Source organism: Entelurus aequoreus, linkage group LG04 (genome assembly GCF_033978785.1).
Source record: "Entelurus aequoreus isolate RoL-2023_Sb linkage group LG04, RoL_Eaeq_v1.1, whole genome shotgun sequence".
In the NCBI taxonomy this organism is placed as follows: Eukaryota; Metazoa; Chordata; class Actinopteri; order Syngnathiformes; family Syngnathidae; genus Entelurus; species Entelurus aequoreus.
In genome coordinates, this window is record NC_084734.1 from 44,252,398 (window position 1) to 44,273,306 (window position 20,909).

The 20,909-nt window shown below is 40.6% G+C and overlaps 1 protein-coding gene across 1 annotated transcript in view; it reads right to left on the minus strand.

Moving 5' to 3' along the window:
- gpcpd1 (glycerophosphocholine phosphodiesterase 1) overlaps positions 1-20,909 on the minus strand; it is a 41,915-nt gene that overhangs the window by 15,363 nt on the left and 5,643 nt on the right. Inside the window, exons 3-11 of the mRNA XM_062044953.1 lie at positions 14,769-14,859; positions 14,593-14,677; positions 12,852-12,927; positions 12,315-12,356; positions 9,119-9,242; positions 8,038-8,281; positions 7,802-7,964; positions 7,599-7,728; positions 7,468-7,522 (exon numbers count right to left, since the gene is read on the minus strand). Of these exons, the coding sequence (XP_061900937.1) occupies positions 7,468-7,522; positions 7,599-7,728; positions 7,802-7,964; positions 8,038-8,281; positions 9,119-9,242; positions 12,315-12,356; positions 12,852-12,927; positions 14,593-14,677; positions 14,769-14,859 (1,010 nt within the window). The remainder of the gene's footprint in view (positions 1-7,467; positions 7,523-7,598; positions 7,729-7,801; positions 7,965-8,037; positions 8,282-9,118; positions 9,243-12,314; positions 12,357-12,851; positions 12,928-14,592; positions 14,678-14,768; positions 14,860-20,909) is intronic.

The window sequence follows — 20,909 nt, forward strand, 5'->3', positions numbered from 1 at the left end:
AACTCTGAGTGAGTCTTGCAGATGTGCATCAGTGAGGCGTGTTCTGTGTTTGTTCTTGATGAAGTTCATGTCAGAAAAGGCTGATTCACAAAGATAAGATTTTTCCTCATTGTTTGCGGAACCTTCTTAATCTTTTGGACATATTTTCACAGCAATCTGGCCTTAAGCTTAATTATGATAAATGTAAAATGTTAAGGATCGGAAATCTAAAGGGAACGTCCTTTCGAATGGAATGCAAAGTGCCTGTTTTGTGGACAGATGGACCAGTTAACATACTTGGTGTTGTTGTCCCAGAAAATCTGGAAGATCTAGGCTCAGTAAATTATGATAATCGACTAAGAAAGCTGGACAAAATTATAGAATTATGGAAAGGGAAATCCCTAACCTTGTATGGTAAAATGTCTATTGCCAACTCGTTAATTATTCCTCAATTTATTTATTTGTTTTTGTCATTACCAGCTCCATCACAAAACTTTTTTAAGATTTATGAGCGGAGGTTCTTCGATTTTGTCTGGAACGGCAAACCAGAAAAGATTAAAAGAAAGGTTTTGTACAAAGAGTATGAATATGGGGGCCTGAAACTTCTCAACCTTGAAGCTATGTGTCTGTCTTTAAAAGCATCAATTGTTCCAAAGATGTATTTAAACATTGAGTGGTACACAAATGTCCTGTTGGACAAAAAACATGTACTGTATCAAAAGAAATTGTATCCTTTTTTACAAGTGATCCCCTCCCAGACAGTCTGCTGGGAAACATGGCGGGGTTCATAAAGGAAACAATCCACTCATAGTGGTGTTTTCAATTTTATGTGCCAGAAAAAAGAGACGCTATTTTGCAGCAGTTAATATGGATGAACTCTAATATTGTAATAGATGGAAAGCCTTTCTTTTGGAAAAATATGTTTGAAAGAGGAATCATTTTTGTCAATGATATTATCAATGAGAATGGTAAAATTATGAAGTATGATGAATTTAGAGCTATGTATGGTGATGCTTGCTCAAGCTTTTCATTTGATCAACTAACTGGAGTAATTGGGAAAAGATGGAAACAAATAATTAATTATGGAACTACTAAATTATTATTTTGTAAACCTCTAATAAGAAATTCTAGTTGACAAAAAGGAACTAAAATAAATAGAAAAATATATAGTTTTTATTTAATAAAGAAATCTTTGAAGGCTGCCTCATACAACACAAATGGAAAATGGGAGGACTTTTTTGACTGCCCGTTGCCATGGGATGCCATATTCAAACTAATCTATAAAACCACTATCGATGTGCAAAATCGTTATTTTCAAATTTAAATTATTTATAACTTCTTACCCACAGGGAAAATGTTAAAATTATGGAATATGACAGAGTCAGATGATTGCCGATTTTGTTGTCAGGAGCCTGAATCCACCCTGCATTTGTTTTGGTATTGTCATATTGTGTCTTTGTTTTGAGTGGAAGTTGAAAAAATGTGTTTAAGGATTGGTTTGTTTATGAAGCTTAATGTGGTTTCTGTTATTTTAGGAGAGTTCATTGACAATCATGATTTAGTCAATTTAATTATAGTACTCGGTAAAATGTTTATTTTTAAGGCCAAAAACAGATATTCACTTAGTATTACTTTCTTTAAAACATTTATTCAGTATTTTCTAACTTTAGAAAGTTACATGGTTGAAAACGATAATGATGCCAAAAAACATTAAAAAAAAGATGAGAAGTCCTCAAAGGCTTATTTTGAAAGTATAATTATGTTTATAGATTATATGATATCTGTTGTTGTGTTCCCTAATTTGAGTGACCTGGACATAATCTGGACTGTACATAAATGCTTATTTTGAAAATGTAATTTTGTTTATAAATTATATGCATTCTGTTGTGTTCCCTAATTTTTTTCTGTGTACATGAATGAAGGTGTGTGTTGCTGAGTCCGACTTGGACATTATCTGGACTGGGCCTGGTTTAAAAAACCTTTTAAACAAATCTAATTTCATTGACAACCTGGTCTGTTGCAGATAAGGCCCTTTTTTTTTTAAATAAAATAAAATAAGATAAATACATAAAAAACATTTTCTTGGATAAAAAAGAAAGTAAAACAATATAAAAATAATTACATAAAAAATAGTAATTAATGAAAATGTTAGTGGACCAGCAGCCTATACAATTATGTGTGCTTCAGGGACTGTGTCCCTTGCAGATGTGTTGTCTATGTTGTGGGAACCAGAATATTGGTAGCAGAAAGAAATAACCCCTTTTGTGTGAGTGGGTGTGGATAAGTGTGCATGGGGGAGGTTGTTTGGGTTGATGCACTGATTGAAAGTGTATCTTGTGTTTTTTTCTATGTAGATTTAATTTTTAAAAAAATAAAATAAAAAAAATATTATTATTATTATTTTTTTTTAGAACAGGCCCGCGGGCGACTTATCTGGTCCTTACGGGGGACCTGGTGCCCGCGGGCACCGCGTTGGTGACCCCTGCTCAACATGGATTGTGTGCAATGACTCGGCTAACTGCTGGCCTGCTGTGCAGTGAGACTGCGATCATAAAACTGGAGGCTCGTCTCATAACCCCGCCTCCTGGTGCCAAGCACCTCCGCCGCAGAATGCCCCTCCCGACGGGAGCGCCACACCAACCAAAGCCCACACCCAAACCCTCCACGTGCAAGACCGAATCCACCCAAAAAAAGTCACTTAACAAGAAGCCAAAAAGTGCAAAAACAACAATGCTCGCGCGGCGCGCCGGAGGAGCCGTGAACAGGGACACAACATTAGGTACACCTGCAGACTGCTGCGCGGATTTCATATTTCATTCATTCACGACTCTTCCAACACGAACACCACTGCTCCCGCACTTATAAGTAAAGGTAAGACCATAATAAAGTTTTTTTTTATTAAATGTGCTTTTTTGTGTGGTACAGTTTGTAAGTGTAAAGTTAAAGTACCAATGATTGTCACACACACACTACACTGTAAAAAAAAAAAAAAGTTGAGAAAACGCAAATTTTCAAGGCAACATGATGCAACAAGATTTTTGCGTTTTCTCAACTTTTGACTACTGCTGGCCAGACACTGTTTTGGTAGTTAAACATAGTGAAACCTTATTTCTGAGTCTGACTAACTTAAAAACTATAATTATTTTTTACAGTGTACCAAAACAGTGTCTTAGCAGTAGTCAAAAGTCGAGAAAACGCAAAAATCTTGTTGCATCATGTTGCCTTGAAAATTTGCGTTTTCTCAAATGTCTTTTTTTTTACAGTGTAGGTGTGGTGAAATTTGTCCTCTGCATTTGACCCATCCCCTTGTTCACCCCCTGGGAGGTGAGGGGAGCAGTGGGGAGCAGTGGGGAGCAGTGGGCAGCAGCGGCGCCATGCCTGGGAATAATTTTTGGTGATTTAACCCCCAATTCCAACCCTTGATGCAGAGTGCCAAGCAGGGAAGAATGCTGGTATGAGCTTTTAAACATAACCCGTTAACTGCTGCCAATCAAATGGTGAATAAGATACTCTTTAGGGTTCATATGTTTGTAAATCTGACTGTGATGAAGTCAGTGCCTCACCTGACATGAACCTCACCGCACGCCACTGGTAAATACGTAATACGCAGCGACACACTGTGCTGTGCTCAGTCTTTCAGTCGGTCATTTGTTTATTTAAGAAAATTACTGACACATAAAATGAGTGACTCGGTATAACAGCAAGTGTATCAGTCCTTCTATGGTAGGCTATTTGAAGGGACTACATACAGAGTTGAAAATAAACGAGATAACGCATTTAGTGAAGAATAACGCCATTATTTGTTTAGCCCTGTGATTTTATATCGTTTGAAGATGATTTCCCAAGAACACTTGAAATACACTATTGCTTCTAGTTTACCAGCTACGTCAGGTATATGTGCACAAAGTATCAGTATGGGATCGGTATTGCCAATACCAGCCTGAATTTAACACGGTATTAAATCGGAATGGTACGTAGGCTTGTATAAAGCCTCAGGGAGTTGAACGCCCCTGCCTTACATAGTTCCGGGTCACCCTTGGGCAAGGTGTAGCACCCGAATGCCCCCCCCCCCATCAGGGTTACGATAATCTCTATAGAAGAAGATGCGTTACCCGGCCCGGAGGAAGCCCGGGGCCCTTCTCCGGAGCTAGGCCCGGAGGCAGGGCTCGTCAGTGAGTGCCTGGTGCCCGGGCTAGCCACGGAGCCAAGCCGGGCACAGTCCGAAGAAGCCACGTGGATACACCATCTTCTGCGCCACGTGGGCCCAGCACCCGCGGTCGGAACCAGTGGGGTCGAATGCCCTGCCAATTGGATAGCAGTGAAAGTGGAGGCTCCAGATGAACCAATTCGGGGCAGCAGACGCTGACTTTTGGGACGTGGAACGTCTCTACGCTGGTGGGGGAGGAGCCTGAGCTGGTGCGGGAGGTGGAGCGCTACCAGTTGGATCTGGTGGGGCTTACTCCTACGCATAGCAAGGGCTCTGAAACCACACTCCTGGACAAGGGATGGATCTTGTTCACTTCTGGAGTTGCTCAGGGTGTGAGGGCCCAGGCGGGTGTGGGGATACTCACGAGTCCCCGGCTGAGTGCCTGTACATTGGAGTTCACCCTAGTGGACAAGAAGGTCGCCTCCCTTCGCCTTAAGGTTGGAGGGAGAAAAACTCTGACTGTTGTTTGTGCGTACGCACCAAACAAGAGTTCAGAGTATCCGGCCTTCTTGGATACCTTGCATGGGGTCCTGTATGGGGCGCCGGCAGGGGATTCCATAGTCTTGCTGTGGGACTTCAATGCGCATGTTGGCAATGACAGTGATACTTGGACTGGCGTGATTGGGAGGAACGGTCTTCCTGATCTGAACCCTGGTGGTGGATTGTTATTGGATTTCTGTGGTAGTCATGGACTTGCGATAACAAACACCATGTTCAAGACCAGAGCTCCATAGGCCAAAGATCAATGATCGATTTTGTAATCGTATCAGCTGATCTGAGGCCGTATGTTTTGGACACTCGGGCGAAGAGAGGGGCTGAGCTGTCAACTGATCACCATCTGGTGGTGAGTTGGGTCAGATGGCGGGGGAAATCTCTGGACAGACCTGGCAAACCCAAGCGTGTATTGTGGGTGAACTGGGAACGTTTGGAGGAGTCCTCTGTCTGGAAGGGGCCTTCAACTCCGGTGTGACTTCTCTGCCATCCCTGCGGAGGTTGGGGACATTGAATAGGAATGGGCAATGTTCAAAGCCTCTATTGCTAAAGCTGCAGCTGCGAGCTGTGGCCAGAAGGTCTTAGGTGCCTCAAGGAGTGGTAACCCTCGAACACCCTGCTGGACAGCGGTGGTCAGGGAAGCCGTCCGACTGAAGAAGGAGTCCTACCGGGGTATGTTATGCCAGGGGACTCCGGAGGCAGTTGCAAGGTACCAACAGGCCCGAAGGGCAGCGGCCGTGGCTAAGCAGAGAGTGTGGGAGCATTTCGGGGAATCTATGGAGAAGGACTACCGGGTGGCACCAAAGCTGTTCTGGAAGACCATACGGCACATCAGGAGGGAGAAGCAGGGAACCATCCAAGCTGTGTCCAGCAAGGATGGGACTCTGCTGACTTCAAGTGAGGAAGTCGTAGGGCGCTGGAAAGAGCACTTTGAGGAACTCCTGAACTACATCAGACACACCCTCCCTGACAGGAGCGGAGCCTGAGGATGATGGGGGATTGACGTCGATCTCTCGGTCACTGAGGTAGTTAGACAACTCCACAGTGGCAAAGCTCCGGGGGTTGACGAGATTCGTCCAGAAATGCTGAAGGCTCTGGGTGTTGAGGGGCTGTCTTGGTTGATATGCCTTTTCAACCTTGCGTGGAAGTCTGGGACAGTGCCAAGGTAGTGGCAGACTGGGGTGGTGGTTCCCCTATTCAAAAAGGGGGACCAGAGGGTGTGTGCTAATTACAGGGGTATCACACTACTCAGACTCCCTGGGAAAGTTTACGCCAAGGTACTGGAAAGGAGGGTCCGGCCGATAGTCGAACCTCAGATTCAAGAGGAGCAATGTGGATTCCGTCCTGGTCGTGGAACAACTGACCAGCTCTTTACTCTTGCGGGAATCCTGGAGAAGGCCTGGGAGTATGCCTATCCAGTCTACATGTGCTTTGTGGATTTGGAGAAGGCGTATGACCGGGTCCCCCGGGAGATCCTGTGGGAGTTGCTGAGGGAGTACGGGGTGAGGGAGACCCTGCTGAGGGCCATCCAATCTCTGTACAACCAAAGCGAGAGTTGTGTCCGGGTGCTTAGATGTAGGTCGGATCCGTTTCCAGTGGAGGTTGGTCTCTGCCAGGGTTGCGCTCTGTCACCTATCCTGTTTGTGATTTTCAAGGACAGGATTTCTAGGCAGAGTCGTGACCATGGCGGAGAGGGTATACGTCTCAGGGGGCTAAAGGTTGCGTCACTGCTGTTTACAGATGATGTGGTCCTGATGGCACCATCGGTTCGTGACCATCAGCTCTCACAGAATCAGCCGAGTGTTCAGCGGCTGGAATGAGGATCAGCATCTCCAAATCTGAGGCCATGGTACTCAGCAGGAAACCAATGGTTTGTACAGTCCAGGCAGAGAATGAGACTCTGTCCCAGGTGGAGGAGTTTAAGTAGCTTGGGGTCTTGTTCACGAGTGAGGGAAAAATGGAGAAGGAAATGAGCCGGAGAATCAGAGCAGCTGGGGCAGTATTGCAGTCTCTCTGCCGCACTGTTGTGACAAAACGAGAGCTGCGAGAGCTGAGCCAGAAGGATAGGCTTTTGGTCTACCGAGCCAACTACATTCCTACTCTCACCTATGGTCATGAAGTGTGGGTCATGACCGAAAGAATAAGATCGCGGATACAAGCGGCCGAAATGAGTTTCCTCAGAATGGTGGTTGGCATCTCCCTTAGAGATGGGGTGAGAAGTTCAGTCGGAGTAGAGCCGCTGCTCCTTTGCTTGGAAAGGAGCCAGCTTAGGTGGTTCGGGCATCTCGTGCGGATGCCTCACGAGCGTCTCCCTAGGGAGGTCCTCATTGCACGTCCCACTGGGAGGAGACCCCGGGGCAGGCCAAGGACCAGATGGGGGGGATTACATCTCCTCTCTGGCCTGGGAACGCTTCGGGATCCCCCAAGAGGAAGTTGCTAATGTTGCTCTGGAGAGGGAAGTCTGGGGGTCTCTGCTGGAGCTGTTGTCCCCGCGACCCGATGGATGGATGGATTGAATCGGAAAGAAAACCAGTGGTATCGCACATCACCAGTCCACAATATTGATTCTTGGAAACACACACACACACACAGCTCACTAGCATCAAAGCTCCAGACACACAAAACAGCGTGTTCCCCAATTAGGTTTTACTAACAGCACTTAAAACTTTCAAAATTCCTGTTGTAGGCCAATACACTATGATGAGACCTCACACTTATCTTAAATTGCTGAAAAATTGTAGAATGAAACTTAAGTGTGATTAGGTAAAACAATCATCTGAACAACATACATGCTCGGCGGCGCTTTTGAACGAGGCAATGGTGTTCTCTCGCACTTTGTGGTGCCTGTGAAAGACAAGTAGCATATTTCAAGATAATTATTCGGATCTTAGTCAAGTGATTCAGGTGCTGAGAGACCTACTTGGCGGCGTGCGAGCTGCCAGCTCCTCTGTGCCCCACATCCAGAGCGCTTCTTTTTTTCCAGTATTTGGTGAAGGATGCTCTCATGTCGCACTGCAGCCCCGCTATGGGCCTGATCACCAGGTAGTCCACTGCAACAGAATAGCCGGTTGTGCTTCCTCATGGTCGCCTTCTTCCACGGTTAGCAGGTCTACAAGATCTTACCTCGGACTTTGCCGATGGTCTGCCGGGAATTGCGTCCCATGATGGGCAGCGTGACCACGCCGTTGTCCTTGCCGCTTTCCCGGAAGGTGGACGAGAGAAGGCAGGCGGTGCCCACGTGACCCGGCTGAGCGTCGCCCTGGACCACGGGCTCACTCAGCTCCTCCTGTTGTAAATGTCCCGGAATAAAGACAAAGTCGTGGTAGGAGCCATTCCTGTGGCTTGGACAATGACTTTACCTCAAAGAACTCAAAGGTGAGCTCCAGATTGTCAGGGTCCATGGTGTGGATGCTGTACTCGGTCCAGCGCGAAGGCTCCAGGGCATAACCGCACTCAGGTTGAGAGTGGCGCGACTTGTAGGCTTTAGCGGTGATCATGCTAATCTCCATAGTGGTGGTTATCTTTTGCAGGGCTGAGGGGCTTTTTATGTCTTCCTCCTCGTCTTCTTCCTCTTCCTCGATGCCCTCTAGGGTCAATTTGATCCTGAAAAAATGTTTTGTGAACAAATTGTTGCATCTTGCATTAGCACTGGGGTTGTATGGAACCTTTGGCTCAGTAGAGCGGTATCTGTTTTTCAAAGTGCACATTAAATCGGAGGGCCAGAAAGTGTATATTTGGTATTACCATGCATGACCTCATGCCGGAGTAGTGAGTATGAAGGCAAACAAAAAGATGATGCATTCGGCGCAAAAGCAAAGATGCAGTCGACAAGAACATTCCAGCCCAGCTTTTGGCAAGCAGCAGTCATGGCTGGTAATAGTGCCAAGGAGAAGCAGGAACTTAAAAACCCTTTTCCGTCTGTTTGGGAACACTTCTCTTTCTTGAAGAAATACGTAAACGAACAAAGTAGAGAGACAAAAGCGATGTTTAGTCGAAATTAAAAGGCAATGCGCTTTCTTAAAAATATTTCTAGATGCCGAACATCATTTAAAATATATTTAAAAGTTTTTTTGAGGATTGTATTTTTGTAAGAAATACTTTGCAGAAATGTTGAATTTTTTTACATTTCATTTTAAAAATCACTGAAGGCATTTACAGACAAAAAAGCACTTTGATGTATTACATTTGTTTTCTTAATGGCCTCAAAAAGAATTAATCCAAGATTATGGCGTGAAAATACTAATGAGCACGGATGTTTTTTTTTCAAGTAGATCCAGAAGAATTTATAGATCTGGTTTAATAAATGACTTCCTTTTACCGATTAAAATTGCAGATGAATCTGAGGATGATAAATCTTTAAGCTTTAGTGGAGGTTAAAGTGCGGTCAGTGCTTGTGTTTCATCATGCATGAAAGGGGGCGGCTGTAGAGTCTTTGGCTACCTGAAGCGAGACTTCTTAAACTTCTTCTTAGTGATAGACACCGGAGATGTCTTGGAAAAGTGCAGACGCAAGCGAATCTCCGTCTGGCACGTCAACCAACCATTGTCGACACACTTCACCCCGTCTGCAAAGAAGAAAAAACATGTCTATCAATAAAGAGGAAATAATGCGCTTATCGAGATAATCTTCTGTGGTTGCTGACAGGGAATATACTCAACTGTTGAGGATGAAGGATATGTTTTATGCCCATTTTCACATTATATGCATCTTGTTTTACACATATTTTCATGTCATTGTGAACACTACAACTCACTCCATTTTTTCAGATCAGACCCAGGCCTCATTTGCATGCAATAATTAACTATTTGCCAAAATCGATAATTACAAAAATAACCGGTGGACAATAATGAACAGAAAACAGTCAGTAGTAAAAATAAGACTCCACATCAATGTCCACCACTCCTGGCTTAGTCTACTCACCCACACGCTTCTCAGACATACACACCCTGTTTCCATATGAGTTGGGAAATTGTGTTAGATGTAAATATAAACGGAATGCAATGATTTGCAAATCCTTTTCAACCCATATTCAATTGAATGCTCTACAAAGACAAGATATTTGATGTTCAAACTCATAAACTTTATTCTTTTTTTGCAAATAATAATTAACTTAGAATTTCATGAATGCAACACGTGCCAAAGTATTTGGGAAAGGGCATGTTCACTACTGTGTTACATCAGCTTTTCTTTTAACAACACTCAAACGATTGGGAACTGAGGAAACTAATTGTTGAAGCTTTGAAAGTGGAATTCTTTCCCATTCTTGTTTTATATAGAGCTTCAGTCATCCAACAGTCCGGGGTCTCCGCTGTCGTATTTTACGCTTCATAATGCGCCACACATTTTCGATGGGAAACAGGTCTGGACTGCAGGCGGGCCAGTAAAGTACCCGCACTCTTTTTTTACGAAGCCACGCTGTTGTAACACGTGCTGAATGTGGCTTGGCATTGTCTTGCTGAAATAAGCAGGGGCATCCATGAAAAAGACGGCGCTTAGATGGCAGCATATGTTGTTCCAAAACCTGTATGTACCTTTCAGCATTAATGGTGCCTTCACAGATGTGTAAGTTACCCATGCCTTGGGCACTAATGCACCCCCATACCATCACAGATGCTGGCTTTTGAACTTTGCGTCGATAACAGTCTGGATGGTTCGCTTCCCCTTTGGTCCGGATGACACGATGTCGAATATTTCCAAAAACAATTTGAAATGTGGACTCGTCAGACCACAGAACACTTTTACACTTTGCATCAGTCCATCTTAGATGATCTCGGGCCCAGAGAAGCCGGCTGTGTTTCTGCATGTTGTTGATAAATGGCTATAGCTTTGCATAGTAGAGCTTTAACTTGCACTTACAGATGTAGCGACGAACTGTATTTAGTGACAGTGGTTTTATGAAGTGTTCCTGAGCCCATGTGGTGATATCCTTTAGAGATTGATGTCGGTTTTTGATAAAGTGCCGTCTGAGGGATCGAAGGTCACAGTCATTCAATGTTGGTTTCCAGCCATGGCGCTTACGTGGAGGGATTTCTCCAGATTCTCTGAATATTTTGATGATATTATGGACCGTAGATGTTGAAATCCCTAAATTTATTGCAATTGCACTTTGAGAAACGTTGTTCTTAAACTGTTTGACTATTTGCTCATGCAGTTGTGGACAAAGGGGTGTACCTCGCCCCATCCTTTCTTGTGAAAAACTGAGCATTTTTTGGGAAGCTGTTTTTATACCCAATCATGGCACCCACCTGTTCCCAATTAGCCTGCACACCTGTGGGATGTTCCAAATAAGTGTTTGATGAGCATTCCTCAACTTTATCAGTATTTATTGCCACCTTTCCCAACTTCTTTGTCACGTGTTGCTGGCATCAAATTCTAAAGTTAATGATTATTTGCAAAAAAAAAAAATGTTTATCCAATTTCTTTCACCTGAGAAGCTTAAAAAATGTGTCTCCTCAGTTCCCAAACGTTTACTGAGTGTTGTTAAAAGGAAAGGCCATGTAACACAGTGGTGAACATGCCCTTTCCCAACTCCTTTGGCACGTGTTGCAGCCATGAAATTCTAAGTTATATATTATTTGCAAAAAAAAATTTAAGTTTATGAGTTTGAACATCAAATATGTTGTCTTTGTAGCATATTCAACTGAATATGGGTTGAAAATGATTTGCAAATCATTGTATTCCGTTTATATTTAAATCTAACACAATTTCCCAACTCATTTGGAAACGGGGTTTGTAGAAGAAAATACCCCACAAACTGTGAGAGACAAAATGATTGCCTTCTTCCTTCTTAATCTCCTAAATAAAATGATTTGGCTAAGAAAATGTTGACAACGGTTGCACAATTTTTTTTTAAATTGCCACAAATGGGCCACGACCGACACCTAAACGAATCGGAGCCATGTTTACTACCATAAACACACTGTGGCTTGTGTGACGTCGTATTTTGCGGATCACTTCACGGACACATTCCATTTATATTAATTTCATAATTTAAACGACTACATAAAACGATCCAATTTAACAAAAAAAAATCTCAATTAGGCATCATAAGAAGCAATGTGAACATAGCTCAAGCTGCTGCTCTACAAGCCCAGCCCAATCTATGAAGCAATATCTGATTTGATTGCTCAACTTCACGCACACAAAATTTTAACTTGAGAAATAAAAAAAACATCAACAGCCTAAAAGGTGCCTTCACAGCCAAAATTATTACGTGGGGGAAGATTCTGCGGAAAAGTACGTGTGGCCAACTTTTATTAGAAGGCATTTAGGGTCTTATCTACTATTTCATGTTTAAAAGGCTCTACTAACAATGTTACAATATATTTACAAGGTTGTAAAGTATTTTTTATGCTCCCAATATGAAAACATTCACCTTATAAATAAGAATTTCAACTTTGCAGAAATTCACTCATCGCCATGTGTCTGTAACCATTTAACAGTGATAAATGATATGATATGAAATGATTTTATTTATTTAAAACTAAAATGTGCAGCTATTATGTATTTAAATGGACAACAAAAATATTCATTAATTGGGGTAGTAAAGGGACAAGCGGTAGTAAATGGATGGATGGATGGATGGGGTAGAGTGCCAAATAGAGCAGAGAAAATTAAACGTTTCCTTGTTACTTACTGTGTATTCCAAAATGGCCATCGCTTACACTCAGGTGAGATGCTGTAATGAAGAAAACAGCGTCAGGAAAAGCAAAGGTAGAAATAGACAAAGAAAAACTAAATCAAGCCAGGGCAATGTATTAATAACTTAATTACAACCTACAGGATTTATATTTCATAAGTCCAAATCAAAAGCTACAAGATATAAACAAAATACAATTTGCTAAAAACATATTAAAGGTCAGGTGTCACAGGCGCGGGTGCTAAGCAGGATTTTGGTTTATTATCGACATTAACTGCGGTGTTTAGTCTATGACAAAGCTTGTATGTTATCATCCGGATCGCTTTGAATAAGCCCCATAAGTCAACGTTGGACAAAAAATGTACGATGTACACTGAACTACAAATAAACAGCGCCAAGGCCCAAGAGTTGTTTGAAAAAAACAGGCAGCATTCACCTCAAGTGCAAGTGCAGGGAAGAAGAGAAGCTCGACAAGGAATTTGAAACATTTTTTCTTTTTTGTTGCCCAACCCAAGCTCTGCTGTTGATCTATACCTGTGGGGCTCAAGCTGCGGGGCTGATGATGGGTCTCCCACATATTGACTATCACCTGACAAGGACCGCCTGCACTCTGCAAGTCCAATGTTTGGTACAAAATTGTTAGAGTCAAGCACACATTGCACTAAAACTTGTTAGTCTGCTCTTCAAGTCATCTCTGGGCCAGACCCAACCTCGTCAGTCACCTTGGGGGTGGGGGTTGTCTCTGAAAATGTGGGATTTATTAGTGTAGATGAAAAAATATATGTGCTGAAACATTTTACTGTGGTTGAATACCACATTTTGCGAAATAGTGGACGCCTCACCTTGAATAATTGCTACATATATAAATAAATGCCGCACCTCAGTTAGATGCAAAAACACTAGGAGACAAGGTGGATGAATTATAACTGATATCAGCGCAACACACACCAACTCAGAAGCAACTATGGCATCTGTAAAGCCAGCCGCACGGAGCATTCTGAAGTCAAAGCTGCTGAACTAAAATTAATGCATGGCTCAGTGGGTAGGATGGCCGCCTTGTAACCGGAGGGTTACTGGTTCCATCCCAGCCTGGCAAGTTCATGTCGAGGTCTCCTTGAGCAAGACACAAAACCCCTAGCTGCCCCTAATGGGTCGTACGTTGCATGGCAGCTTCTGCCATCAGTATTCCACAATTTTGTTGTTCTTAATGTGCAATGACAATGACTCTAATAATAAATACAGTACATTACCAGTACATTACCCCTATTTAAAACGTATTTGCCCTCTGCTTATCTTGCTAAGTATATTTATTGCAAATTAATAATACCAGTTAACATTAGTATTAAATAATACATTAAAATGCATTTGTACAAACCAATGAATGTCCTACCCTAAATTGACACTTGAGTAAACAAATACTTCAGGAACTATATGTTGAAATACTGTATTAGCTTATCAATGCTAAACATATAGAAAATAAAAAATATTTTGTCATTATCTGATATTATTGTAAAAAATGCACAAACAAATGCCCCCTGCCCCTAATAAATGCCCTACCCCTAATTCTAGTACTTTCCGCAGATGTGTAATTAAATGCTACTTGCAACTACATGAAGAAATAGGGCACATTTGCGGCCACCTTTTGTGGAGTGGGCTACTATTAACTTGACACAGTTCTAGAAGTTGCACAATGTTGGAGAAATTCAGGTTCATCAAGAACAGGCATGATTCAGACATTCATTCCAAGTCACAGGAAAAAACAAGCCCTTGTGCACACTGCCAAAAGACTTACAAATAACATCAGTGAGCTTTAGTTCAGAAATGTGCGGCTACTTGTAAATATTCACTCTTTGTTAGCCTACGCTAAGGAATTTGTTGCTTGTACAGATGCATGCTCAGACAGGGGATTGACTTAGTGCTGCTTGTCTCAAGACAAAATACATAATTTGGGATAATTACACGACTGTTTACTGTACAGGCCATATTTAAATGCCTTCTCATTCTGGGATTGTTTCAAAGTCAACGTAAAGTTGTCATTTGACCATTTGGAGTAGAGGCATGTTCATCGGCTCTTTTTAAAGCTAACAATCGGATGTTTTATCCCCAGCAGACAGAATTTGTTGAATTGGTGTCAGTACTAAACAGTACCACCAGGAATTCGCAATCGCACCAATCCCGCCAAATATGTGTGGCCAAATTGTACAAGAAGAATCAAATATAGAGGTTCCAATTTCCACCCATGACAATATGTGTTAAATGTTAACAAATGACTCACCTTTGACTCCAGAAAGAATCCTTTAAAATAGCGATATTTTACGACACCTCCCATGGGGATGGCAAGCGTTGTCGTCCATGTACTCCTGGAAGGAAAGGACATACGCGGCCAAACATTCAGGACAAAACAAGGCACATCTAATTCGTCTTAGGATTGTAATGACAAGTCAAACCTACCCTTCGTCACTGTGGGGGTGCAAGGTTGCTGCTTTTTCATGGCTCCAGCAGCCCAACGCTTCACAGCTTCCAACTACGGCAATTACCTCCCCTGAGGAACATTTTCAACTTTCAACACACAGCATTTCATAAGACACAAAACGTTTTCGGCATCAAAACTCATTTGTAAGTGTCCACAAAATAATACAAAAGTGTACTTCATTGGCTAACTATACGATTAATTTGTGTCTCTATTACAAAAGCTTTTTTACACAGAATCTATGTAACTGAATGTTTTGCATTTGAATTTTGTGAGCTGATTTTTTTTTACATCCAATTATGCTGACAATATCGATTAAAAAAAAGTCAGTAGCAAAACGCATGTTTAAAAATGCAATGTTTTAACATTCAGTGTATGAAAATTCAGTGTTTAAAATTCAGTGTTTTATAATTCAGTGTAAAAAAAAAAAAATATGCAGAAGTCAAGACCCACTTTCAGTAAATTAAGACTGAAGCATTTGATCCTGTTTCAGAACCAGCCAATGAGGTGTCAAGTTTGAAGTCACGTAACACGGGTGTTACAAGGAGGCAGCACTACATGCAGCCACGCCATGTGATCTGCTGTATGTGCTTGGATCTCTTTTCATGAACACTTTAAACAGTGGAGGTTGCTGTACATTGGTGAAAAAAATCCCAAGATTCCACAAAAAGGATAAAAACTGATCATATTATGGTACAAACACACACAATAATGACTGATACTAAAAACGACAACAGGTCATCACAAAAACGGAATGACATTTTGTGTTTTACTGAATAAGACACTCATAATGTACATGAAAATACAGAATATGGGATTTACAATATTAACTATGAACAATAAAACACAGAATATTCAGAATATATGAACGTTGTTCCTCTACTTCCCAGCTAGACCACCTCATTGATCCGCATCTTTTTCAATCGAGCAAGCAACAAACACGGCAAAACATAAACGCAAAGGGTAAAAAAACATGCTCATATTCGATACAATATCAATTTTCTGCAAGGCTTTGTTGTAGAAACCTGCCTCTGATTGACACTCGCTGTGACGTAGTTCCTATGGTTACTGTAGTAACTTGTATGTCACTCAAAAGTGCAGATTCTAACCAGTGGAATCATTTATATAGTTTGGAAACATCCAGCAGGCCGCATCGAAATGTTTATTATGTTGTATTACGCTAAGGTTGCTCAGGTAACTGCCTTTTTCATGTTGTTTAGCAAGACCTTGACACCTCATTGGCTGGTTCTGAGACAGGATCGATTGCTTTGGTCTTAATTTACCGGAAAGGGATCTTGCGTTATGAAAAAGCAAGTTTTTTTTCACTGAGTTTTTTTACATTAAATTTTTACCCACTGAATTTTAAAAGACACGCATTTTGCTACCAATTTTTTTTTTCACTGAAATTGTCAGCATAACTTGACATTAAAAAAATTCAGTTCGCAAAATTCAATTGCAAAAAGTTCAGTGTCAAAAAAAAAGCTTTCATAATAAAGACACAAATTAACCTCCAAAGTCTGACATAATTTATCCTGTATGTATTCATATAATAAAAAACAGTGTCATATATCATTTATCCTAAACTTATTCATTATATAATGCAAACCACACTGTCTGATATCAATTATATTGGGTGTATTAATTACATAATAAAAACCAGTGTCTAAGATTATTTATCTTGACTTTAATCATTTATTATATAATGAAAACAACAGTTTGATACATTTTAACCTCCTGAATGTATTCAATTATTATAAAAAATAATGTCTGTATTTTATCCTGATAGTATTAATTTATTGGTATTTGATGAAAACCAGTGCCTATAATTTATCCTGATAGTATTAATTTATTGGTATGCCTTGAAAACCGCAGTGTCTGATATCATTTATCCTGAATTTATTCATTTATGGTTCAGTCAACCATCACCAGATCACGCTCGGAAGTTTGCGGCTTCACACTATCGCAGATTTTTTTTTAAAGTGTATTCTATGTATTTTTGGCCTAAATTAAGCATTTTCAAGCATAGAAATGGCTAAATTAAATAAAAAATATCAATTATACAGTAGTATTGGCCACTAGATTAGACCATGGCACTGACGCACAGTATGTTTTATTTTAAATGATTAATGTGAGTGTGTGTGGTTGTCTGTATTTGTGTTGGCACTACGATGAGGTGCCGACTTGTCAAGGGTGTACCCCGCCGCGACCCCAAGAGGGACTAGCGGTAGTATATGAATAGATAAATGTCTACTATATTGGATTACGGTAAACAAGTGTAAAAGTGACTATGTGGGTGCTACTCATATTGGTCTCTCGTTATGTTAAAAATTGTATTAAAAGGTCGTAAACAGTTGTTTGATGCTCTCGCTTTAAAAATATTAGTAATACTTCGCGGAAATGTGGCCCAGGTCGATCGAGCTGCTTTGTCAATGAGTATCAAAACCAAAATCTTCCTCGAAACAAATTCAAACCAGAATTAACTACTTTGTGTAGACTTCGTGTAGACAAACCTCGTGTAGATTTTGTCACTTGCGCTACAAGTAAGTAATTTTTTTATTTTTTTTCGTCATGTTTTCTGACCAGTAAGCATGTAGACACCTGCAGCATGAGGAAGTTCACATTCATATTAATGAACAGTAAGCAACGCATGTGGATAATTACAGCATGAGGAAGTTCACATTGACGCAAATAATGGTAGTCTACATTTTTGTTTTCATTACTGTTGTTTAAACAGGAATAGCAAGTTGCTATGAGCAACTGCGAGCTCTTTTTGACAAAGCAGCTTGATTCGACAGAACACCGGCACCAATTAACAGTTATAAAAGGAAGGATGACTAATGAAAACCATGGTATCATTTATCCCGAATGTAATAGTTTAGGGTACTATGTATAATACAGTTTATGAGTTCATTATAAATGTTTCTATTAGTTTTGACTCCAATATTTATGATTGTCATTACTTGATAAGCGATTACACCTTCTTTTTTCTTTCTTCTAAAATTGTACATATATATATATATATACATTTTACACACACACACACACACACACACACACACACACACACACATATGTATATGTATATATATATATATATATACACACAAAACCCAAAATCAGTGAAGTTGGCACGTTGTGTAAATCGTAAATACAAACAGAATACAATGATTTGCAAATCTTTTTCAACCTATATTCAGTTGAATATACTGCAAAGACAAGATACTGTATTAAATATGAGGGCATTTATTCAGAATTTGTCACTGTTCATAAAGGGGTGCCTCAGGGATCTGTATTGGGGCCTCTCTTATTTATAGGGTTGATGTTCGAAAACAAGTTCTCCCGATTGTTCGATAAGAGAAACGGTTCCCGTTATCGAAGCCACTATAGTAAAGAAAAATATTTGGTTCTTTATTCGAATCCCTGGGAACGAATAAATAAATGTCACAGGAAATGTCGTGTGGCATGTCACAGGAAATGACGTAGCTCAGTCATTCGGCGGCAGATACAGAAGCAGCAACAACAATGGACCGGAAAAAACGCTCCAAGGCATGGCTTCACTTTACTAAGAAATTTGACGAGGAAACGGCTATCTGCAATTATTGCCAGGCTTCGCTTTCCTGTAAGGGGAGCAGTACAACAAACATGTTGAAACATGTTCAGGCCGTACATAACCTGCAGGTTAGTCATGGCGAAGCAGCAACAGAGATGACAAAGCACACCCCTCTTCCTCTGCTTCAACCTGCAGTCCCAGTGATAGTGCTGGTGAGTAACTAACGTTGACTGATGCCTGTTAATTTCCATATCTGCTCACTTGTAGCCTTTAGGCTAAAATAACGTTACCTCTTATGTCAACCAGGACTGCAGTAATGTTAGCTAGACTAACGTTACTTAAGTATAGTCAGTGGCTAACGGTAACGTTAACGTTAGCCTTTTTGTACGTGTCTGATAACGTTAATGGTATCTTGTAGCCTACACCACTACAAAGTTTGCAGGTCTGTCTAATAAACTAGTGCTTGCAAGATGTGAATTAAGATAATATTAACGTTATCCTATTTCAGAGGATGACATTCATGACAGCCAGAGTGACCAGGGCAGTGTTTGCTCTGTAGCACAGAGCATTAACCCATTTACCATGGCGAAGTATAACGCAGAGCGCAGCAAGATGAGTGAGGAGGAGAGTAACAACATTACTCGCAAGCTAACGAGAATGATGGTGAAAAATCTCCTCCCCTTCAACTTGGTGAACACAAACGAATACAAGTAGGTTAATAATTATATTTTGCTGACATGTAATGGAGAAAAAGTAAACAACACCATTACTCTGAGATTTGTTTCAAATGTAAAGTGCTGTACAATACAAATGAATGCAGGATTTTCCCTGCATGTATTTTTCTTAGGTGGCCCACTTAAAGGGGCACTAACAGTCAATATTTATTTATTTTATTAAAAATGTTTTTGGGGTAACAACAGTCAATATTTATTTTATTTTTTTATTTTATTTTTTAAATAAAAGTGAGCTTTTGTCAAACCAAGTATTGTGTGTTTTTTTTCATATACAACAACCTTTCTGGATTCGATAAGAGAATCGATAAGGAATCGGTTCGATAAGAGGATTCGATAATGGCATCGAAATCGATAATTTCTTAACAAACATCACCCCTACTTATTTATCTTATACATCAATGATCTCGAACAACATTTCTCTAATGCTAATATGCATTTTTATGCTGACGATACAATGATTTATTGCTCTGGATCATCTGTTGAACAGGCTGTTAATTCCCTGCAGAAAGCTTTTGTTGCTGTGCAGAATTCACTTGTTGACTTAAAACTGGTTTTCAATGCTAACAAGACAAAACGTATGCTGTTTTCCAAACATAGGAAGTTGCCTCAAACTCCCCCGGTAGTGTCCACTCTTGAAAAGAATGTCATAGAAGTGGTGCATGAATATAAATACCATGGTGTTTTAATTGATGACTCTCTCACTTTTAAACCTTTTATAGATCAACTGGTAAAGAAACTAAAACTTAAATTGTGTTTTTTCTTCCATAATAACAGATGTTTTTCTTACGGTGTAAAAATGCGCCTTGTCTCATTTTTATCTGTGCTAGATTATGGTGATCTTTTTTATATGAATGCTACTCATTCCTGTCTTCAGATGGTGGACTGTGTTTACCATGCTTCTTTGAGGTTCATCACAAACTGTAGAGCCATGACACACCACTGTGACTTGTACTCTCGGGTGGGATGGCCTTCTCTGTCCATTAGGAGACAGTGTCATTGGTACATTTTTGTTTACAAGGCTCTTCTGGGACTATTGCCCGAATATATTTGTGCATTGATTTCACAGAGAAGTACGAACTCTTATGCATTGAGATCCAACGATCAGCTGTTGCTCTCTGTCCCTTTTGCTCACACTGAGCTAGGGAAAAAAGCTTTTGTCTATGCAGCTCCTTGTGCTTGGAACATGCTACAAAGAGATTTGAAGCTGACTGAATTTTTTATCCTTAAATGCTTTTAAATCTAAACTGAGAGCATTTGAAGAAGCCTCAGTTATCTGTAACTGTCATTTTAATGTGTAATTTGAATGTAATTTTATGTGTAACTCTGCTGCCTCTTGGCCAGGACTCTCTTGAAAAAGAGGTTTTTAATCTCAATGGGATTTTTTCCTGGTTAAATAAAGGTTAAATAAAAAAAAAATTAAAAATACTTAACGTTTAATCGGGTAAACTTTATTATTTTTAGCAAATATTAGTAGGGATGATGTTTGTTAAGAAATTATCGATTTCGATACCATTATCGAATCCTCTTATCGAACCGATTCCTTATCGATTCTCTTATCAAATCGCTACATCTATAAGTGCAAGTTAAAACTGTACTATGCAAAGCGAAAGCCATTTATCAACAACACCCAAAAACGCCGCCAGTTTAGCTGGGCCCGAGCTCATCTAAGATGGACTGATGCAAAGTGGAAAAGTGTTCTGTGGTCTGACGAGTCCAAATTTCAAATTGTTTTTGAAAATTGTGGATGTCGTGTCCTCTGAACCAAAGAGGAAAAGAACCATCAGGATTGTTAAAGGCGCAAAGTTCAAAAGCCGGCATCTGTGATGGTATGGGGGTGT